Raw genomic sequence first — 24,804 nt, forward strand, 5'->3', positions numbered from 1 at the left:
TCCTGAGCTCTGCTGCTTTTTCTACAACTCCAAAAAGTTAGGATTATTGAGTTCTGTCTGCTTTTAAAACAGTGAGTTATTTGGCCTTTATTTTGCCTCTTCATTTAAAAAAGTTTGGAAGACAAGTAACAGAAAAGGAATTTCCTCCCACCCCCCTTGACAGGGACAGTAAACACAATTAGAAACAATACACCAGATAGAAGTCTGCACTTGTTTCCTGCCCTTTCACTGAATCTCAATAAAAAAAGCCCCTTGATAAAGTTAATTGGATGATTCTCTCATTCTGCTGGAATAAAAGAGCTCACAGAAACACAAGAGCTGACTTCATTAGACTGAAAGGTAATGAAGGACTTACTCTTCCAGGCACCATGTGGTCACATTCACCATCATTAGTTCCTTTGGTTCTGCATGAGCAGTGACAATTGAGATGACAACGTATTTTACAAGATCAGAGATGTCACTTCCCAAGACTAAAGTACAATGACACTTCCCCAAATTAAAATACAATAGGATGCAGCAGGCTGCTCTGGCAGGCTCTGCATTGCTGTATGGAGGGCTGGGCTTAGGCTTCCAGCAGCAAGCGGGGCTGCTTGAAGGCAGAAGCAGGCTTGAGGAAAGGTGAAAGCAGGCTTGGATCTTGGTTCACTTCCTAACCCCTAACTGCATTTATTTCAAAGCAGTGAACTGGAAAAGCCAGGCACACAGCAGGGCTGTGGCTGGCACACATTTTCTTCCCCTCGGGCTCACTGCATCCACAGCAGATGCCCCATGCCAAGGCTCCAGCACCATCCAGGACATGCTTCCCATCCTCACTGCTTATCAATGAATGAAAAACTAAAAGACTGGAGAAAAATAAAACTAAAACTAAAGGAGATTTTTTTTATATGTATACAATGAAAGGGGATGTGGGGGGTGGATAAAAAAATGGCATATTTTTTCTTCTCCTCCCTGCTGAATGGTTGTTCATGCAGTTCCCATGAGTCACTGGAAAAAAGAAAAACAGTGCTGGGACCAGAAGCAGGACAAAGTGCTCCTTGGAGTCCTTCATACTGGAGTGACTCCTCAGATGTTTTCCTAGTTCATCAAGGCTTTCCTGCATTACTGATAGCAGAACTGGGAGTCAGTTGTAACAAAACCTCTACTTTTCACTCTATTTGTGTGTACATCCAAACCCCAAACTAATCTGTTAATCACCTGGTCACATTCAGAAGCCATGTACAGCTGATTATCTACAACTATTCTTAAAATCTAATCAAAGCATTGTGAAAGACTTTCCAAGAGTAAATTGTGCACTATTTGCTCCTAGGTTTAACCACAACAATTTGGCCAAATAGGCTGTTTGTGTGCAAAATACATTTTGAGTGATTCAGGTCATTCTGCATTGGAGTTTATAACTCAGAATTTACCACTCTCTTCCTCCCCTTCTGTACAAATTACACATTGTATCAGTAATGAGTCGGAATTTCTTTCCACTGATAAAGGATGATATAGTGCAGCAACAGAATGTTTTTTCTGTCTAGAAACAAAATTTTCCACTGATAAGTCTCAATTTATTTTATCAGCCACTTTTTTATTTAATAGGCTCCATGTTTATTCAGCATCATTCCAGCCTCTTAGATCAAAACGTCCTCTGGTACTTTTATATATATATTACACTGATACTAAGACATTTTCAAATTTATAATTAATTTAAAACCTCTCATTTGTTCAGCAAGAACTGTTTACCATCAAATTCTAACACAAATGAGTCCATTTTATGGCATCACTATCTACCTGACATTAGATATTTAGTTGTTTTGCCCAGAACTAATGTTAGGCTGGCAAACCTGTAAATTATCCTAATTGCAAACATTGTAAATCTTAACACAGTAATTGCTTTTTTTGAAGTCTTTTGGAAATTCATCTCTGGTCCAAGATTTACTTGAAATCAACACTAGTCAGAGAAAGCTCTGCCAATATATTCAAGGGTGTTTTATCACAATTGTTTGGATTTAATTTTAAAATGTCCAGCTTTAGCATATTCTGCTTAAATGCACTTCAGTCATCATCACAGTCATCATTTTCATCAAAGATAAACATCTCACCAGCTTTCTCCCCATGTAGGGAAAAGAACTTTAAATGCACACTTATTTTCCAAGCTTTCTACTATATTTTACTGACAATTCTATTATTTCCATAAAGGAATGGATCAATATTATTATCCAAATTTTTCTTCCTCCTCTTCCCTCCTCCATCTATAATTTGCTGGCTGCCTCCCTCCAGATAATTCTATTCTTGTTTCATTTTATTCCCTCCAATCATTCACAATCCTGGGCTTTCAGCTTAACTTAGTTCTTTCCTGTAATTTCCACACCTATCCTTTAACTTACATTTTAGATGAAAGATTTATAAGCACTCAAGGTTAAGACCTCTAAAACTGATGGATCCATTCGGGTGCAGAGGGGTACTCATCCCTGACTGCTGCCCTGCCACACTGCACCACCATTATTTTCTGTATGATTCTCCACATCATCATTCACCCCAGGGAACTACAGACCTGTCAGCCTCACCTCTGTGCCTGGCAAGATCATGGCAACTATGCACAGGCACGCGGACAAAAAGGAGATGATTGGTGACACCCAACATGGCAAATCCCACCTGGCAAATTCCCTGGCCTTCTATGATGGGGTTACAGCATTGGAGGGAAGAAAGAGCTGATGTCACCTGCCTGGACTTGTGCAAAGCTTTTGACACTGCCCTGAATGACATCCTTGCCTCTACTGGAGAGACATGGAATTGACAGATGCACCATTCAATGGATAAGGAATTGGCTGGCTGGTTGTAAGCAAATAGGTCAGCAGCTCAATGTCCAAGCAGAGACAAGTGAGGAGTGGTATTCCTCAGGGGACAGTGTCGAGAGAAGTGCTGTTTAACATCTTTGTTGGAGACATGGATAATGGAATTGAGGGCACCCTCAGCAAGTTTCCTGATGACACCAAGCTGGGTGGTGTGGCTGACACAATGGAGGGAAGGGATGCCATCCCCAGAGATCTTGACAGCCTTGCAAGAGAGGAGGGCCCATGGCAACCTCATGAAGTTCAGCAAGGGCAAGTGCAAAGTCCTGCACATGGGTTGGAGCAACCCCAGACACAAGTACAGGTTGGGTGGAGAATGGACTGAGAACAGCCCTGAGGAAAAGGACTTCAGGGTGCTGGTTGATGAGAAGCTCAAGACGAGCTGGCAATATCTGCTTGCAGCCCAGAAAGCCAAGAGTATCCTGGGCTGCATCAAAAGAAGCGTGGCCAGGTCAAGTGAGGTCATTCTCTCCCTTTGCACCATTCTCAAGAGATGCTCCCTGTGGTGCTGTGCCCAGTTCTGGAGCCCCCAGACAAGGAGAATATGGGCCTCTTGAAGCAAGTCCAGAAGAGGGTCACAAAGATAATCAGAGGGCTTTATAACAGGCTTATAGTACCTGAAAGGGGACTACAAGAAAACTAGAGAGGCACTTTGCAGAAGGGCATATAGTGATAGGATAAGGGGGAGTAATTATAACTCAAAGAGAGGAGATTGGATTTGACATTAGGAAAATGTTCTTCTGTACAAGGTTGGTAGGACACTGGCACAGGCTGCACAAAAGAGTTGTGGATGCCCCATCCCTGGAAGCATTCAAGGCCAGGTTGGATGGGGCTTTGAGCAGCCTGGCCTAATGGGAGGTGTCCCTGCTCATGCAGTGGGGTTGGAAATAGATACCTGTTCCCTGACTGAGGAAATCCAGTGTATCCCATTGCTTCTCAGGTCCTGGTTATCTTTGTCTATACTGCTCTATTTATCATCTAAGAAGGATTCAAGCAATTTCTGAAGAGTCTCAGCTTTGAGCATGGAGCAGTCAACAATACCAGTTGTTTTAGTCAAAGCTACCAGCACAACCATTAAGGCACTCTGTCAGGCAAGAAGAAGGGCCAGAATATCTGCCATAGGCACAAGAGCTCACTTTTTCCATCACATCACCAAAAACTTCTACACAGGTGTCTTCAGAATATTATACTGTCCAAGGAAGATGAAAAGGATTCCTATCTCCTTCCTGCTGTCAGCCATAAATGAAAGAAGAATACATGATTTGTAATAGTAGACATTTTAATGAGAAGTGATTAAGGCTAAACTTCAGGAAATGTGGGTCACATTCCAACAGCTGCCAAAAAAATTCTCTGTGAACCTGAAAAAATAATTCTGCACTTGAGTTTCCTCTCTTGGTAATTGGAGGATTGTTGTCTCATAGGGGCCAAGAGACTCTTGCATGGTAAAGTGCTGAGGATCTCTGTGAAAAATGTTATTTGAGTTTCTAAAAGTCTTTCACACACAAAAAAAGGAGAATTAAATAAATGGTAGATTGTGTGCTACTCTTGTTTATTTTGATCATAGCCTAGGTTACAGAGGAGTTAAGTGCAGGAAGAGAGATATCCTTGACAAATTGCCAGCCTCCAACAGGACAGGTAAGTGGAAAGGCCACAATACTGATGAAATACTGACTTTTAATATAGAAATTTATACATCACACTGTGATTTCAAGCTGGAACAAAGAACAACCATCTCACTTGAAAGTGAACAGCAACCTGGGAACTTCTTTATGTAGCACCAGCAAGGACTGGCACATGTTTAATCAGAATTAAATAAAGTATTGTGGTCTGATGCCTGCCATCATTCACTAGCAGCAAAGATCCCACACTCACATTAAGGAAAATTATATTTAGGATGAGATGTGTGGCAGTGGACTTTGCTGGTTGATCTCTTTCTTATGAGAATTTGGTCACTGATGATTTCTTCTTTGTTGCATGTACTGAACAGAGCTCCAAGTATGATGTTAGAAAAAAATCTGTCTTATATCTCAAGAAAAAACTTCTGTTAAAAAAAGCAATTTCAGATGTTAAGCCCCAGTTGTATGGCTGGTCCAAAATCAATTGCACTTCCAGAAGTAGAATTTGACCCAAGTCTGGGGGAAAAACCTCAGCATTTACTGAAGCTGTGAAAAGAGGCAAATACTGAAATGCTCTTCCATATTCCTCTCCCCAAAACAAGCACTCATCAAAAGAGAGTCCCAAGATCAGTGACAGGAAAAACAAGGGCTTCATAAATGGTAAAATGGAAGTCATTAATAGTATCATGTAATAGTATACATGAACAAGATTAGCTTTGGGTGTTTTTTCTTCATGACAGAGTTTCATGCAGTTTATCCCCTTTGGAAAAAGATGATAAATGGAAAAATGGAGTTGTAGCTAGAAATCTCTGTCTCCCAGAACAACAACCCTTTCCAAAACCATCACAATGTTCATTTTATTCAAACAAGCACCTTTTGGTAACACTGCATATTTTAGCTTTCCTGGCATCTACAAGAATTCCTCTATGTCAGTGACTCCTACATCAATCTTAAAAGGTCCAAAGCAGAACAGAACAAGGCCAATGTTCTAAACATATTCAGTCACTAATGGACTGAAGAAGTTTTTTTACACAACTGTCCATTCCTGCAAGGTGCAAAGGAATAGAAACTTGTGCTGTCAACAGAACTAAGTTATTATTGTTCTAGATGCAGATCAGTTTCACTTAGGAGATATTTATTGCTTCACCTGCCTTGAACTATAACTGCAGAGTCTGACAAATGTCTTGTAGCAGGTTAAATCTTCAGAGGTCCATACCCTAGTAAATACTGTGGCAAGTCAAACTGGTCTGCTGCGTAGCTATAGATCAGCTTTTGGGGTTATCTACTGCATGGAGGGGTATCTGTCTCTTTCCACCAAGCCCCTAACTTGCCTGGTAGGAGGCTTACATTTAGCAGGCCAACTTGTAATTCAATGCTCTATGAAAATGATGGGGCCAGGACCTGAATATGACAGATTCCACCCACAATTTTTATGACTCTGAAGATTGTGTAGGCACTGTATAAGCATCCCTAATGTCATCCTTTTAATTTGCTTGCCTGATCATTTTAAAGCAAGAAAACTGTGAATGTAATGGTTTAACAGCAGGTCATTTGAAAAACAAATTAGAACAGTATCTCCAGAAGGATAACCTTGAGTTAATCCCACATCAAGGAGGAACCTTTCCACCTCTTTTACAGAAAGACTTTACTGCCGTGGCTTCAGCAAATGAAGGCAGCTCATTTTGCCAGTGTGAAGGGCATACACATCAATAACACTGATTAAAACCTCTGTAGCCAGAAGGCAACCATCAAGAGGCAATTCCAGGAAAACATACCTACAGACTATTTTGGTCCTGTATTTCTGTAGCAACACCAAGAATTTTGTTAGCTAGCTATATTCCTAAGGATACAGTTATGCAGTATCACTTCATTGAATTTTCATTGAATTACAACAGAGTTACACACAACATCTGCAGTATTTAAAACAATACCACCAGAGGTTAGCATCATTTACAGGTTATACTGCATTAGCACTGTCATGGTAAGGTCTGCAAAAGTCACTATACCTGCCTTAGTGCATCACTCTCACCAGGTTAGTGGTATAGCAGGACAGATTAAAACCTCAAGCTTTTTTAAGCCTAATAAATTGTGATCACTACCAAAAGTCTCAACCACTACATCAAAGGTGAAACTTTGGCAATATCTTACCTTGCGAGAAGCATTTTTGTCTGTGGTCTCCACATCTCCGTCCAAGAATGGCATGGCAAATGAGCTGAGATCCTGCCAAGACAGAGAAGAAAAAGAATTATGACCTATATTAATGATTCTTCTTTCCACCAGAGCCTTCAATGATTGCAGAGTGTGGTTTTATTTCTGAAGTGCCCACTGCTTTACCCACAGCCATTGCTGGTAAGCAGTAATACCATGGACTTGGATAATTCTCCTTGGCTGTGAAAAAAATGGCAGGCATAAGAAACACATGACAAGGAAGCCCATAGCACTTCACTACATCACCATGGAAAAGCAGCTGCAGAGCCAAAGCTAAAAAGTTCTGTGCTGAAACTTTCAAGAGCACAGAATCATAGAATCAGATACCCAAAACCCACAGAAAAATTCATAGGAAAAAAAAGTTTTAATATATCCACTTTAATATATCCACTTGTGTAAAATCCTAGTTTAAAGAGTATTTATGGCAGTAAATAAAACAGAACACGTCAGTGTTCTGAAAACCATGTAACATATATAAAAGAGAGAGAAAACTGCGACACAGTGCTCAGGGAAGAAACAACCAATTCATTTGCACAAATGAGAGAAGAGCACCCAATTCTGCATGACTTCAGACAACAAAGCCTGAGGAAATGCACACATGCTCATCTTTAACTAACAAAAACAAACTGCAATTATATTCTACCTCCTGCTGTCTGTTCTGTTTATGCTATTCCGTCTTCCAGCCATGGGGTTTTTAGAGCTCCTTTCTACATGCATAAGAAAATGATGTTAGTGTCAAGTTTAGCATCTGCTTGATCAGAAAGGTAGATTAGGAGTAACTCTGGGACCCAAAGCATGAGGCTGCCTAATGCTGTGTGCTGAGAAACTGAGTTTTGGATCCCAAATCTTGATTTAATGTTAGCAATACGTCCTCACAGCAGAACCTCCCAGATACAAGGCATCACCCTTTCCATGTAATGATTCAGTGATTCTCTACTACCAGATCTGCATCCCATTTAAATTAGTAAAACACATAAATAGCAATTTCACATAAACCTAATTTGAGAGTAAATAGAGATTAATTGCAAATCAGCACCATCTGAAAAGTCTGTACAGCTTGCTTGCTTTCAGAATACAGAGCAGCTATAGGTCTGACAATCACATCACTTTGTGTAATTGTCCTCAATCCAAAATATTCTCAAAAATCTGTATAACTCAGACATAATCCTTACAAGCGTTTGAAAATATTCTGGTTACACAATGAACAACAAAAATAAGGAACAAATATTGAATTACTGGAACTGAAGCACATGGGAGTAATTTATGCCAAGTTGGAAAGGGAAAAAAAAAACAACACCCCAGCAGCAGCTAGGCTTGGCCAAGCTGGCTCCAAATCATGAGGCCACACACCAAAATATTCCTGACAAATGAGTATTCTCCCAGCTCTACCTACACAGACTGAATAGAACTATCTGCATAGGCCCAAACTACAAAGCACCAACCCAGCTATAAAACATCGCCCTCATTACCACGTGTTGACATCCATGTTTTACATCACCTTCATTTGCAAGTAAAAATGCAAGGAAATGTCTCAAAATCAAAAGATGAGGGAATTTGTTTGGTTTAGATTTTCACTGTTATCAAGATTTGATGGAGGCTGAACCAGGCACCACAGGACTTTAAACAAAAGTTTCCATAATAATTTGCTTGTTCTTATTATTAGTTAAGATCAAAACTAGTTACATGAATAAAAATTATTTAGCCATAAGTGGCATTAACAAGCAATATCAATAAATGTATTTTCATTATTATTATTATTCCTACTTAATGTTACTGCAGGATTTAAGTGAAGGATTTCCATGAAGAAGTTTAAGAGCCTAATGGAAAGTTACACAAACACAAATTCCTTCATGTTTACTTTAATTTAGCCAAAGGATTTACCAGCATTTTCCTCTACCCATCTTCAGTGGGGCAGAAGCTGGAATCTGATGTGAGCTAAGTAATTTTCCATGGAATAAATGGAAGGAAATAACCTATTCTGAGCTCCACATATTAGCATCTCCATATTACTACTTGTTGTAATCCACAGGGAGAAAACCTGCTGCTTAGGAAGACTGAAGACTTGATGAAAGAAAACTGCTTTTAAGGGGATACCTCTCTAGTAATCAGGATTGAAAAAGCTGTTCAGAAAATCTGGAATAGCTAGGAACAAAACCATAACTTTTTTCAGCAGAAACTTTCAAAATGAGGAAGAGGAGGTAGGTACAGCTATTGTTCTAATAGCTAAATTTGAGTTCCCAACTACAATCCCAAGCCTAAAAACATGTATATATCAAATTCTAACACATAAACATATTATGAAACCCAGCTGATTATTGTAATTTTTAACTCTCAGGTATCATGTAAGTGTGGTAACTTCGTCTGCCTTCCCATGAACAGCAGGAGATCTCTAATTGGAAGCAGAAATAACTGGAGCTATACCTCTGAAACATTGCTTTGTTCATACAGTGCCAGAGAACATTTCAAAGAGGATAATAATTGTACTTTCAGTCCTATGATAAAGTCTGTAATTGCAGCTGCTACTGAACAAGTTCTTCATCTTTCACTTCTTCATGGGATTCTATATGTGAAGGCATGCATTTAAAGAAATAAAAGATACATCTACCAAATGCCAGGATGCAAACACTGCTCTCTCAGTTCCATCCTGTTGGTTAAGCAAGTAAATAATAGATGTTCCATTTCTCTTCGCCTGTATCTGTGCAGAATGCAGACTAGAAATTTATTTCTTGTGTTCCTCTTCAGCCAGAAGTACATGTGAAAACACAGCTGATGATACAGTAACTCTTAAAAAAAATATAAACAAAACAAACTGCTCCAAAAGTGTTGCAAAACAGCATAGTATTCTTCACAGGCCAATGGTGCAGCCCTGGACCTTATCAGATTATCTGACTGCTCTGATCTGATGCCAAGAGACACACATGGAAGGCTTGCTCTGCCATGACCCTGTGATTGAAACTGTTCTTAGACAGCTTCTTGCTCTCCAGCTCTGCTTTACTTCACTTAGAATAAGTGCCCTGGAAATCACATCCTTCTGAAGAGACATGTAGAAAACTTCTGCCAAAGCCATACAGTGACATCTTGGGATGAGGAAAAGTCTTTCTCATTTGAGACTGCAGAGTCCTGGCTGAAGAACACCCAGCACCACACTCTGTATCTCTCAGTCCTGCATTATATCCTCAGATAGACAACTCCTGTAGAGACCATGATCTCTGATCTTATGTGTAAGGAGCAAAAGCCACCAGAGATTGCAGCTCCTAGTGCTGCCAACCTGGAATTAAGAGGATGCAAAGAGTGTTATGCAAAGCTGTGTTAGCTTTCCTGCCATACTCCTGTTCCTCAGGCTTTCACATCACTCCACACCTCCTGGCAGCCAGGCATCACTCCTGCCATCCCCACTTGGAAAAAATGACCTCTTGAGCAGTTTCGATTTACTTTACAGCCAAAAAGTAATTTCAGATTTATTTTGTTTTCAAGTAATTTTTATTTACAAGAGGTTGTCATGGCAGCTCCTGTTTTATTTGCTGAAGGCTATGGCCACAGGGATATCAGAGCTATCAGAGGACAGCAGAGCCGTGGCTCAAAGTGCTCCTGCTACCAGCCAGGCTCCCTCCTGGGGAGGGCAATCTCACACAACACCAAACAGGCAGTTTTCCAGGACCTTTTTTTTACCAATAACAGAGGAAATTAACAGAACAAATAAAAGCAACGAAATTCACAGAGACATAGAAAGGTTTGGGTTGAAAGGAACTTTAGAGATCACCCAGTTCCAACTCCTCTGCAGAGTCAGGGACACCTCCCACCAGACCAGGATGCTCCAAGCCCCATCCAACCTGGCCTTGACCACTTCCAGGGAGGGGGCAGCCACAGTTTCTCTTGGCAAACTGTGCCAGGGTCTCTCCACCCTCACAGTAGGGAATTTCTTCCTAGTATAAGGTATCCAGAAACTTAAAATTCTTCACTCTAATTTCTCCTCCAAAGATCAGATGAACTGTAAGGTCATTCTTGTCTGGGTCACCCCCAGATCTAGAGTGTGATCATTCCTGATTCCAGCTCTTTTTCCTTTGACAGACTTTACATCAGGACACTAGGGATTATGTGAAAAAAATTAATATTTTTGTTCTTTGATACCTTGGAAAATCCAAGAAACTTTTCTCAGAACTAGTACAGAGAACAGGAAAGAAAAGCACATTTTAGGACACAGAAAGCAAATCTATTGGCTGGCATAGCATAATCAAATAGCAACAGACACAAGAACTGGTTAGCCAAGCCATTTTTCACCTTTTCCAGTCAGTTTCACTGTTCCTTTCCTTACTGGGGAACATTCCTGCCAAAAAGACTTGCCCAGACATGCTGGTCTGGACGCTGCTGCAGTTGGAGACCTTTGTGTCAGAAAAGGGCTTCCAGCAATTCTGTTGTGGAGGCTGAAAGCTTAAATAAGAGATCACTAAAGCCTTGAATCCAGTAAACAACACAGAATAAACAGGATTCTATTATTATTATTATTATTATTTTGTTTCAAGGCTACTTTGGCAGCCAGGCTGATAAAATTTCTCTGCAATGGCTGAAGCCAAGGAAGCAGGCAAGGCCCTCTGGGGCGTGCTGTGACTGGCAGGTCAGAGACCAGTTCCTGAGGTATTTTGGAAACAGGATCCTTTTATGACCCTGCTCAACAGTGGTCCAGAACTTCAGGGATGGATATCAGAAGACTATTTCACAAACAGCTCCCTGCTGCTCTCATTTGCAACACTTCTTTCAAATGCAAGGCATGGCCATGCAACAACCTGGTCATATGAAATCTGTGCCCATGGCAGTAGGTTTATGTCCCATGAAGATGGTAAACTCTTTGGCACTGTATCAGAGATGATTCAGGTCATAATAGCTTCATGGCAGTCCCATGGACCATCTCTGGTGAAAGGCTGGATTCCTCTTCTGTAAGTAACTTCAGAGCCCCGGCGCAGGTAGCATCACAGTCCTGACTACTGATGGTGTCACCTATGAGACAACAATTTTTCAGCTTCACTAAGTTCTATATATGTGCTAGGACTGCACCAAATTTAAGGATGTGAAATGCCTGCCAGACGCTACTGTCTCTTTTTACAACATAACTCAAGCAGGAGGTGACACTTTACTATGACAGCTTTTTGGTACGGGGAGACAGCTCCTTTAATAAAATAAGCAAAGGAAACAACATACAGAGAAATAAAGCTGAGCACTGACAAGAGACCTGATCTCAAAAAAGATTGCTAAAAGCTGCACCCTCCAGAATCACACCTTAACAGAGCTCTGCTAATGTTATTGAGCACTGAGCACTTCAGCAGTCATTCCAAGGGCAAAGAAAGCCAAGATTTTCATTAACATGAGTTGTGAGCAGTTTCTTCAGCTCAGTCTGCACATCAGATTTTTTTTCAGATCAGCCTTGGATTTGTACCTATTAAAAGCCTGTGTAAAACTCTGAACAGCAAATACACTACATATGCTAATAATATGTGAACAGAATCCCAAGTTTGAACTCTCAGGAATAGAGAGCATAGCTTGGTAACTATGATTTAATAGAAAAATTTCTTTTTTTAGAACACTCCTATCTGCAAGCCTTTGGGGATTTGTATCAAATCCCTCAAATATTGCACAAGGAAAGATAAAAAACTGACATACCCAGGAATTTTTGTCCTTTTGGTTTTGTTTTGTTTTTTTTTCACTATACTGGTCGTAGTGTAGTATAATAAGTCTTGCTACATTGTTCTATTCCTTCAGGAGTAGGCTGCTCATTGCTTTGCTGTTTTCTCTCCCCCATGCCCTGTAGACTGCAGCATGTGTTTTGGAGACAGATATATAAATCCTACTGTGAGACTGAGGATGCTGGTGACTAAGTCCCAGTATGACTCAATGGGAGTGGGCAGTAACAGATGTACAAAGCTGGTTAGATTTGTGCAAACCAGCTTTGTACATCACAAGGCTATTCCAATTTATTTGTTTGCTATTACTCTTAAGGCTATTCAGATGAAAAAAGAACAATGGGGTCTAGAAAGTTTAAAATGGTAAAAATGAGATACAGAGGCTTGATTTTGTCCACAGCATGAAGATGCCAGAAGCAGGATGGTCCCAAAGTTACCCAGGTGACTGCATCATCAGTTGTATGCACTTTGATGCCAAGGGGAATACAGCACCAAAAGAGGGCAAATCACCCTAAATTACATGCCTGGAAGAAATTACATGCCAGTCCCAAATAGGCATATTCTGAAAAGTTAGGGAGTTACAGCTGACTGAAATCTAACCCAGACCCCAGTATGTGAAAAACACCATCCATCTAGAAATCACTCAATGTCCTGTATCAAAAAACTTCCATACCAAAACTTTGCAAAAGAAAACCATCCTATTTGTAATTTAAAGGCATTTCTTTCTGCTGCAGCTAGAGACAGGCAAAGGAGTCAAGAGCTACTGAGGCCACTTCTCCCATGGGCTGCCTGGATTGGATTGCTACAAGAAAGAGCTGGTCAGAAAGAGCTGTTAAAACTAAGAATTTTAAAGGAAAGGTGATCAAGAGAGCCATGACACCACTTAGTCCTTGATATTTCCCTGAAAACAGATATCTTCCAAGCTGTTCTTCCTGAGTTATCCCAGTCACAGGACACTGGCTGCCTACAAAACCACTGGACTGATCCTAACAGGCATTTATCTTCAGCATCCTACAGCAAATTCACCTTTTTTTCTTCTGAGTCTTTAGACTCATCTACAAAAACAGCCAAAAGGCTGTGGATTGTTTTTTTGTTTTGTTCTCAATCTCAGATTTAAATCACTAGAACACATTCCTATGCTTTTCATGGAAAAAAAAATTTCTTCCAAGCCTTGTGTTCCCCTGCCAGGAAGCACCACTGAATCTTCTTGGTGATTCAGCCTTTGCAGATGGGCTGAGCACAGATACCCTGGGGTGGGACACACTCAGAATGTTTGTGATGTCCAGAAAGCTCAGGGCTGAATAGAAAAATCTGCATCTGCTCTCCACCTCATCAAATCATGGAGATCCATCCCAGATGATCACTATGGGCTCCCTGACAAAGCCTGAATCCAAGCCCCATGCACACGACAGCCTGGTTTGTCAGCTCCTTCACACCATGAACCACCCAGCACGGTGACTGGCAGAGTGTGTAATACAACAGCAGATGGACAACCCAGTGAATGTGTAAATAACAAAATGTCATTTAAACCAAAAAAGGAGAGAGAAAGTGAGAGAACAGCAGAGAAAGCAAGTCAGAGAGAAAAATAAAATTCCCAGTATTCTCTTTGACACCATAAGCCACACGCAAACTCTTGAGTGTTATTCCTGGGTGCTCGGCAGAAAACAACCTTTCTCTGGAGAGACATTTCCTCCAAGTTGTACCTGACTGTAAAGAGAGACAAGGTGAAAGTAGACAGTAACACATCTCAGACCTGGAAAAGGTGATCAGATGAATGTTGGGGAGGGAATTCAGAAAAAAACCCAAAAGAGATACAGCTATGGGGAGGCAGTGCATGAGACCAGATATGTTACCCTTCAGATGGCACATACTGAATGCCAACCCAATTGCTTTCTTATATGGTTGTCTTACACCAGTGAGACACAAGATCCCAAGATACATGCAGAGAAAAGCATGCATTTGCCACAAAACACAACTTCAGCCACAGTGAAACAGTAGAATCCTAGGAAACAAAAGGTGATTTTGCCATCCTGTAATAAGAATATTTGAGATGTTGCAGCATGGGAGCAATCTGAAGGGGATTCAAAGCAAGGATCATCATGAGTCTTTCTAAATCACCTGTACACTTCAGCTAATTTAGAAGTCACTGTGTTTTCAAATTTTTATGTTTTTCCCACTCTGTAGGTCAGAGCTCTTCAAAAACTATTTCCTCAAGAAAGAGAGAAACATGAAATCAGAACTGAAACCCCCCAGCTGATGACCTTATCTGAGAAGGACTCACAGGGTTCTCCCTTGCATACATATGACTGAAAAAGGTGACATTCACACCAGGCAGAAAATCTCTGACAGAAATTTCATTCAGTTCAATTCAGTTCTGGGCCCCTCAGTTCAAGAAGGATATTGAGGTCCTCGAACAGGTCCAAAGGAGGGCAACCAGGCTGGTGAAGGGACTCAAGCACAGACCCTATGAGGAGAGGCTGAGGGAGCTGGGGCTGTTCAGCCTGAAGAAGAGGAGGCTCAGGGGAGACCTCATTGCTCTCTACAACTACCTGAAAGGAGGATGGAGCCAGGCAGGGGTTGGTCTCTTTTCCCAGGCAACTCTCAGTAAGACAAGAGGGCATGGTCTTAAATTGTGCTGGGGGAAGTTCAGATTGGATATTAGAAAGAATTTTTTCACGGAAAGGGTGATCAGACCTTGGAACGGGCTGCCTGGGGAGGTGGTGGACTCTTCGTCCCTGGAGACATTTAAAAAGCTACTCGATATGGCACTCAGTGCCATGGTCTAGTGACTGTGGCGGTAGTTGATCAAGGGTTGGACTCGATGATCTCTGAGGTCCCTTCCAACCCAGCCTATTCTATGATTCTATGATTCTATGAAATACTTGAACTGCAGCTACGTTCACTGCAGTTAGGAAGAGAACTGCTTGTTGTCTCATCTTTACATTCTTGTCAGTTAATAACCATGAATAATCTCAACAATTAGAAGAAAGCTTATAGCTGGAAAGGCAGGCAAGGAATCTGTTCTAATCAAGTAGTCCCTCAACAAAAAAGAAAGAAGGGAGAAAAAGTAGAAGAGGAAATTAGGCAAGGAAAGGAAGAATAGGATGACTCCATGCCTAGTGTGCTGAAGACCTGAATAGGAGGTCAAATGGACAACACATGGAACCCACAATGAGAGAAGATTCCCAGCTTTCCCATCACCTTTTCCTGAGTATCACTCTGCAGCTGCAGGCTGAGTCCTGTTCTTACCTCTGCAGTCAGAGGGGTTCCAAAGAATGTTTATCAATATGGTGATAGGTGCATAATATATATAAATATAACAGAGAACAATTTCATATATGTAAAGTTTACTTTGTGATAGATTTTCTTACACTTTCAGAACCACATGCAAAAGGAAACCAGAATATACAATATGCTTTATTTCATAGGCTAGACTATTTTTTAATGTTCCCAAAAGAATGCATATTTCCACACTCTGCTCCCTGAACTCCTTGTTTAAAGGCACATTTTGCTGAAGCTGGCAACATAAAAAGCAGTCTAGGACAGAAGAAAGCTTAAATTCTCAGAGATAATATAGAAAACATTACCACTGTGCCCTAAATCCAGCTTTTCTGTCTTTCAGGTCCCACCCTTAGCTTTGAGCTGGGAGATGCTGAGATTTGGTACCATTATAATATTTTCTGTTCAGTGGTCCCATGAAAGACCAATAAATTACATTCCATCTTTTGCCCTGTGGGAATCCAAACTGCTTTACAACCTGCATTTTCAGTCCAGAATAGCTTCCCAGATAGACTTAAATGTTAAGACTTTCACTGTTTGCTCTGACTTTCTGGCTTACCCCTGGAAAGGCATCAAGGACAGGATATCTGTCACTTAACTTCAGCCATCCAAAACACTTCTCATCTACCACACCTTTTAGCCCAAAGAGCAGGAAAAAGCCAGCATCTTTGATGGTCAATTTGCTCCCATTCCACTGGCATGAGAGAGGGTGGACAACTTCCTTAAACTTTGGACGATCCAACACAGAATAAACAAACCCTGCCTCCTACTTCTCCTTATTTACTGTCCATAAAGTGGGCACAAAATCACTTATTTTCCTTTTTTTTCTTTTTTTTTTTTTCCTTTTTTCCTTTGGAAAGCAAGCTGTCCAGACAAGAGATTGCATCTTACTACCAGTACTCTACAGAGCAATCACAGGGGTGGTTCACACCCCATCACTTTCACCAGCTCCACACACCACAGATAGCAGTGTAGCCATGACAACACACGGGTTAGTGTAGGCTGCACAATCCCTGGGGGAGGCTGAGTAAATATTCTGCCAATTTAGCTCCCTCGGAGCTCCTGGAACCCACTGTGATTCATCTGTCAGGGCTCAGCCAGCATCATTTAAACCCAGTTTTAATCACATTTTAACTTGCAGTCTAGATGCACTATAGGCATCCATACAGCATCCAACACTATAAGGTCCTAAGCTCTGTTGGCATTTCTGTGTGTTACTCAGATTTATTTTTCTTTACAGACCTTTGGCTGCTGTGTAGAAACCAGGGTTAAGTTTCTGACAGGGTGAGCACTCACTGCTGGGGTGAAAATGAAGGAGCCACTGTGTCCAATTGAAAAAGCTAGAATTTAAATTTTAAGAGAACAGGTCAGCTATACAACCTCAGAGAAAAACAGTTTTGTTAAGAGAACTGGCATAATCTAAGGAAAATGTCCAAGGGATGGTATATTTTGCACTTCCAGGCCTCCTTACACCAAGCCCTGGCCACTCGTTCAGGCTCTCTCAAGGAATGTGCTTCAAAAAGCATCACAACTCTGCTTGGAAAAAGGTGTTAAAAGTCACCAATGGGCATATCTGAAAGAAAAATGAATAAAATACTCACTCATCTGAAAATCTTTTGAACAATGAGACAACTGTAATAACACAATAAAGGAATAAGTAATTTGCACCTGAGATGGCCATCACTGAAAATAAGTTTTTGCAGTGGTCCAGGTTGGAAATAAACCTCATATGGTAAGGGGAGGACAGAAATAACACACAGTGGTTCTTTTTCTCATAATGTACATGCACACTAAATTTTAAGACAGTTTTTCCTAGTTTAGATCCAGTGCAGGGAAAAAGTGTTACTAATGAGCTATATTCACTTCTGAAAAAGGAAAGAGTCTTCTGGTTTTAACCATCTTACTCTTCACGTGCCCATTTAAGCATCACAGTTACTTTGGATCTTTCTGAATAAGCTGTGGAGAAAAGATAATCACACACTTATTCAGGTAAATCCAGTTGAAAACTCAAGTTCAGTAACTATATAAACATGTTGTCAAAAATTATTTCAGCCCTATGCAATGGTTTTGAAACCCAGCAGACACTGGTGATCCCAAACAGGCAAACAGACATTTGATTTGGCTGGCAGTTTCTGCATCAAAATGTGTCAGGGAGGATTTGCTTGGAGAGTGTGGGAAACATTTCCAAGTTAGGAGGACACCCTGGACACAGTGACAGATGGGCAGAGTACAAGCCTGGCAAGGAAAAAGGCCATTTTGTAACTGGCTGTTGCTCCAAGCCATGTGGCAGACAGTCCAAACCCATTTGTTACACAAAAAAAAAAAAACCAAAAAAGCTGAGCTGGCATTACCAAACCAAGGCTCAGGGAGAGCCCCTGCCTGTGGCTCACCCCATCCTCCCAAGGAGTGTCACCAAAAACCTCCCACAAAACAAACACCCAAGCAGAAAACAAAACTAGGCAAAAGACAACCACAGCAACTTTTTTTTCTTCAGGTAAATTAAATCCACAAGCAGGAAAGCTTGATTAATAGCAACATTTTTAACTGTTGCTTTGCTTTCTCTTTTTATTGTCACAGAAAAATACTGACTTTTCCTCATTACCAAAAATTAAATAAATGCAACTAATATTGCCCTTAAATATATTCATTTTTTCTCATCAATTTCTCATCAAGAATTATAGTTTCTGCTTATATATATTAAATAGCTGAACAACTATTGGTATGTATTTAAATCCATGCTTTATTCACATTTACTTTGAGCTCTATTAGGAATGGAAATTTGACTTAGAACTATAATCAAGCTATAAAAGTTGTTAATTAACTGTTAGAAAAGTGGATATATGATGAGAATAAGTTTACCAAAACCTATATCAAAAGAAAAAGCATTATGAACTACTGTGAGAAACAGTCTGTCACTGGTGACTATGTCCTCCCAGATGTGGATGTGCTCATCCCAGGGCATCATTTTTTTACACACATACAAAACACACTTCCACATAGGGGAATATATACAGAAAATATGTATTATCACATAATGTGTGTATACAGACATTCTAGTAAGCTCTTATGATTTTTTAACTGCTATTTCTTTTAAATTTAAGATGATTAAGTTTTGGTGGGGTTTTTTTGGCTTCTAATCAGCTTGTCACTCATATTGGGCAGCCAAATATGCTGAAATGACACAGGGATTTTCTCTTCCTGATGGAAAACCAGTGGCTGCTTGTTGCTTGAAGCAAACCCTGGCTACAGGTGATTTCCATCAGCTCTGTAGTTTGCCTTTAAAGGTTTGCAACAACATTGCTTTTAATTCTCCTTTTTGATGAGTGTCACACAACCTACTACAGATTGACAGGGTAGGTTTGTGGTGGTGGTGGTTGGTTTTTGGTGGTTTTTTTCAGACTTATATTTTTTAAAAAATATATATATACTTACTCCCCTCCTGGGAACAACACTGGATAAAAGTTAAGTGCAACAAAGTTCTTTTTTTGCTGGGATCCATTTGGATCAAGGGTTGCCCAGCATCAGCAGGATCCATTTCATTCTCTTGCTCATCTTTCCCTCTCCCAAACCATCCTCCTGCCCCCAGACTCTCAATTTCAGCATCTTCAGGTTTCTGTCACTTCCCAGGGCTGCTCCAAGTCAGTGCAGCCCCTTGCTTTCCAGCCTTTCCTAGACTCTTGACTCTTCAGCCCACATGGGGTGCAATCTATTCCCCAAAGGCAGATTCTCTAATCTCTCCTCTGGCCAATAACAGCAACTAAATCATGGTGACTAAATCATTGATTACAAGATGCTGGCATCTTATTCTAGAATAAATTGCAGTTGCTGGTCACCCAACTCCTCCCATCCCCTCACTAAGGGAACACCTTTAAACCCTTCAGGCTTTGAGTCTGATCTCTGGAAGAGTCAACCTCAGAGTTACTGGACATTTATGATCCCCCAGGTCCATTAATTTCAACGCAAATTATGTGTGCTCAGCATTAAGTCTGGTAGTAAAAAGGGAAAAATACACGAAGCCTGCAGCCTGCCTCTTTATTTTCACAAATCTCTTCAAATATCAAATTAAAATAAATTTTAAAATGGGGAGTTTCCAAAAACCCACAATCAGTTGCCCATCAGTTCAGGCTGCTCTGAGATGAGCAGGATGAGAAACCAGGCACTGCAGGATGCAGAGAGCAGATGGGTTTAGGTTGAAATTAAATAAACACCCCCAAAAAGATAATCTGTCTTTCCAAAACACCAAGGAAAAAAGTTATGTGAGGAAAATAAATTAAAAAAAAAAAAAAAAAAGCGACATTTTTTTAACTAGATAAAAGAACATTTTGTCCACCCTTGGAGTATCTATTGTAATGAAATGCTCTGAAAACAAGGCAGGAGCCCTTTGCCAGCCATGCATACAAAAGAGACCAAACACGATGAAAGAAACCAAAATACCCAGAACCCAGAACCATGCATTTCTTACACAGCCTGAAGAATGCCTGCCTCTCAGCAGGGTCCTGCAGTGCACTCGGGCTTCCCCCTAAATGAACGCAAACCCCAACCCCCCCTGTCAAGATAAAGAAATAAATAAAAAAAAAAAAAAAAAAAAAAAAAAAAAAAAAAAAAAAAAAGAAAAGAAAAGAAAAATGAAATCAGAGAAACCCAGAGACAACCAAGCCCCGCTCTGACTTACAGCTCTGTAAAATCCTGCAGTCTGGCTGGAAACGTCCATTGAAGAGCTGCATTCAGAGCTTTTTCCCTAAAGACAAGTGCATTTAAACATCTCGGGCTCTGCTACGGAAGCCAATGCTGCAACAGATGGGGACCAGGGCTGGGTGTGTTCCTCCTTCCCATCGCCGTGCTGCGAGAGGATGGCAGGAGCGGGAGGGAAGGCAGGAGAAGGCAGGCGACAGTTTTCTCCCTCGCTGCAGGCTCCCTGCCAAAAATGCTTTAAGCATCGCAAGATTGGATTACAGGACTGCAGCAACCCGGCACGGCAGCTCTGACGGGGGCCAGCAATGCGCACGGGTGGTACCAGCCCGTCATTCAGTGCCGGTTCGGGAGTGCATTAGCTCCGTGTCACCGGCACACCAGGGGAAGTTGGAGAGTTCGAATAAACGCAGACATTTTTGATGTGATCAGAAGAGGAAAAAAATAAATTAAAAAAAAAATTAAAAAAATTAAAAAATTAAAACCATTAAAAAAATTTAAAAATTAAAAAAAAAAAAATCCTGTTTTCAATAGCAGAAGTTTCAGACAGGCAGCTTCTGCATCAGCAACTGATGCTTGGGGGAAGGCAACACAGATGCATTTTTCAGCTGCACCAGAACATCCCCACTGAGCCACAAGCTCGCTTTGTAGCTATAAAAGTCACATTCTATCTCTGGGCTTAGGTTTTCCCATTTGCAGCATGAACAGAGGACGACTTAATTGACTTTGTGATTTATTATAAGGACCTCACTGGGATAACAGAGTCTCTGAGGCAAAGTATAACATTACTATTAAAAATAAAGCTAATACAGATTTTGAAGGGTAACACGTGAGCCAGTGCTAGCAGAGGAATGCAAACTCTCCCAGTAGGAATGGAGGGATGGTGGACACCTGAGTTTTCTTCTCAAGGAAGAATTATTTTAAAAATCTCTCTTTATAATCATGTTCAGCTTTCATTATCCCACCAACCAATCTTGCAGTATCCTGTACTGGAAAAGAACACTCCCCAGCTCATGGAACCATTTCCTGGGCCAAGATGCTGTTGAAGGCTGCCACAGATGAGGTCATTCCTGGTGAAATGAAGCTAACATGAAGGCAGAAAAATCACCACTGCAGCTTCCAGTATTTTAAAAACAAACATCAGAATACTCATGCAATGAACTGACACCACTCTGGAGAAACAGGTGGCCAGATCCTGAGCCATGAAGCACTGCCAGATTGTTCTTGGCCATTTTGAAACAGCATTTGCAATGATGATTTGAAATAACATGAGGGGTTTGTTTTAATCAATGGCTACCAGTCATTAAATCATTACAGTGAAGTGAGCTTGGCTTACTCATCCCTTTCAATCCATCCCACTCACTGCAGGATCTTGCACTCATTTGTAACTGGGTGAAACAACACTGCCCCTAATTCTGTAATATATATAAATCAAATATATATCAAATCAAATAATAAACATAATTGAAGCCAGGCAGGAATTTTTCCTCAGCAGCAAAAGAGGTGAGGCCCAGCTGATGCCTCTCATGTGCCAAGCAGAGAGCACATCCTAGGAAATGGCCACTGCCCTCAGTTCCCTTGGCATGCAAAGTGCATCTGATAAAACAAGTCCCTTCAGAGAAAAAAAAAGTCAAAAGTGGTACATACTGCTCACTCACAAATAGCAGCTATTACTTGAACCATTTTAAGACAAGCTGAGTGGAAGCCCTTTCCAGTGCAGAAACAAATAAATATTCAGTGTCTAGAAGGTTTTTCCCCAGCTAAATGAATATTTTATGCCTGCAAAATACACAAATAGTCCAGGAAAATAAACAAGCTTCCTCTTGAATTCTGTTTCAGGGGTACCAGAGAAACCAGTCAGCCAGCTGAAGCAAGAAAAACCTATTTGTGTCTCTTGCTTGAGCTGTAGGAGAAAGGAAGGCAACTTTGATTGACCTAGAGAGGGCAAAAGGGAAGAAGGGATTTGTCTTGAATAAAAGAGGTTCTCCTACCAGCCAGACTGCAAAGAGAGATTCAGCTCAAATGCTTCCTGTGTAACTAACTTTAGTTAATTGTTCTGATTAGAGCTCAGATCAAATACAAAGGGTATGAAGAGCCAGGAAAATATCCCACATTCCTAAATCATCCCTTTCAAATCATGCACAGGGCTCAGTTTGATGCAGCCAATTTCAAGGATCACCCAGACCTATTAAAATGTTCTTTTAAAAAAATAATCTTCATCACAGATTCTGGTCTCAAAGTCTGATTTTGCACAAATTCTACCTCAGAAACATGTTTTTTCCTTGCCCACCTTTGGATAAGGAGTACGAAGCAGGATAGAGAGATTGCACAACTACATCTAGGATAAGCAGAGTAGTTAATGGTTTAGATACCATTTCATAAGTATTTGCTGAACTAGGTTTTGGATTCTGTCCAGTTTCTGACATCCCTGAAAGGCACTGATAGTTTGTCACTTTCTTTCACCCTTCTGGGAAGAAAAATATGCAGGTTGTATTGTTATCATTTCTTACCATTATGCAATAACTACTTGCATTTATGTTGATGTGTCCTACCAAAGAAGCCCAAGCTACTTCTTGAAACTGCAGGCCCAAGGTGTAAAAAAACACATCTAGGTAAATATTTATGTATTTTTTATTAATTAATTAAAACCTCTCTTATGACTGAAATATTCCCAGATAAAATACCTGTCCTCATATGAGGCTGGCTGGGCATCTAGTGAAGATCTGAGAAAAAACCCAAACTGATTTCTGAATAAATACTTGGTTTCAAATTGGGATTTCAAGTGCAGCCACATGCTGAGGCTCAGGACTGAAATGCAGCAGCCTCAGTGACCAGAAAAAAAAGCAGTCAGACAGTACACAACATCTTGCACATGAAGATGCAACATGTGAAACCACCCAAATAAAAGTTATTGAATTATGTTGTCAACTGCACCTTATGGAAAAGTCCTAGGAATTTGTATGAATACAGAACCAAAATTAAGGACAATTTAGAAGCCTTTCTTTTTTCCAGATTCTTAAGTCTTTGCATTACAACTTCATCAGTCATGATTCATTTTATAAATACATTTATTTGTAAAATATTTAATTTTGGAGCACTTCTAAGGCAGCAATGCTCGAGGGGGGAGGAAAACCACCAAAACCCATTTGTGCCTTTGGCAGTGAATCACACACTCATGGTCCAAAGAACAAACTGTGAGGAAAGCAGAGTCATAGCTATCACATTTTCACCAGTGCAAAGATACAGAATTACTTGCCCAGCTGAAACAGAGTCAGTTTTGTACCAGCTGTATCTTGTTTTTCCATTTGAAGGGTTTAATGATTCTGGTTTGCAAAAACTCAGAGCCAGACCCTCGCTCAGCCTCAGATTTGGCTGCAGACAATTCCTGCACAATTTCTTCAAGATGTTCTGAAACTCCAACTTTATTTCATCTTTTTTGGGTCCAAGTACAAGCCTAAAGGATCATAAATTTCAAACTGGCAGTAGAGCAACCTTCCACAGTTTCCCAGAGGAGACTGAAAATGCCTGGCTATTGGTTGGTGTTATTTATATTCTGCAACTTTCCACAAAGATCTGGTGTTTTTTTTAAGTGCTACATAAATGAGATGAGTTCATAGGGTCTGCTTCCATTATAGTTGCTTGTTCTTACTAGGCAAGCAGTCCCTTGAAATCAATGGAGCTACTGTCTGTGAAGATAACCACTTAAAAACACAGCAGTAGGCACCAATTACCAAAGCACACAGTGAGCCAGAGCTCAGCATGGCAGGGCAGGACCTTTGTTCAGAGTGTAATTAAGAAAAAATTTTAATTTTTTTTACAAGGAATGCAGTAACCATACTCAGTCCTTGCCCTGTCCTTGCTCCTACTGAGAAGAGGGAGCAGCAACCAAAAGTGAAATGAAATACTGATGTGCAACACAGCTGCCTGCAGCTAAGAAGCCAACACACGTGGGGGATGCTCAGGTGAGAGAAGCAACTCTTTGAAACAGAGGAAAAGCAGCTGGGAGAACAGCACAGCCCCAGGTAAAGATGAAATGGAGAGAAAATTCCCAAACTGCACCATAATCACACCAGCTCTTCTCTCTCAAGAGCTGATGTTTGGCAAAAGGCAGCTATGGTCTGAAAGAGCTAGAAAAGGAATACAAGAAAGAAAAAGCATAATTAAAAGAGGGAGGGAAGAACTGTGGAGTATATCCTCCCATCTCAGGTGAAATTGGAAAACAGAATGGTGGAGATAGTACAAAATGGAAAGAAAGATGAGCAGAAAAAAATATCCCATGAAAACCAAAACACACAGTTTATTCCTTTATTCATTTCAAACAGTCACAGTTTTTTCCTTGCAGTTTTTCCACATGATCTACCAAGCAATGAACCAAAGAGCTGGGATTCCTGACTCACTGCTTACAAGCCAGGAGATCATTCATGTGAGAAACACCAAGCCCCAGTGAGCTGGTGCTCATCCCTCCCTGGGGAGGGAGTATCCTGCAAGTCTCTGCAATGAAGGTGG

The 24,804-nt window shown here is 40.7% G+C and overlaps 1 protein-coding gene across 1 annotated transcript in view; it reads right to left on the bottom strand.

Moving 5' to 3' along the window:
- The window catches only part of PRKAG2 (protein kinase AMP-activated non-catalytic subunit gamma 2), a 218,182-nt gene that overhangs the window by 143,662 nt on the left and 49,716 nt on the right, over positions 1-24,804 (bottom strand). The window contains exon 2 of the mRNA XM_030445586.1: positions 6,599-6,670. Within this exon, the coding sequence (XP_030301446.1) occupies positions 6,599-6,670 (72 nt within the window). The remainder of the gene's footprint in view (positions 1-6,598; positions 6,671-24,804) is intronic.

The sequence above is a fragment of the Calypte anna genome, chromosome 2 (assembly GCF_003957555.1).
Source record: "Calypte anna isolate BGI_N300 chromosome 2, bCalAnn1_v1.p, whole genome shotgun sequence".
NCBI lineage: Eukaryota > Metazoa > Chordata > Aves > Apodiformes > Trochilidae > Calypte > Calypte anna.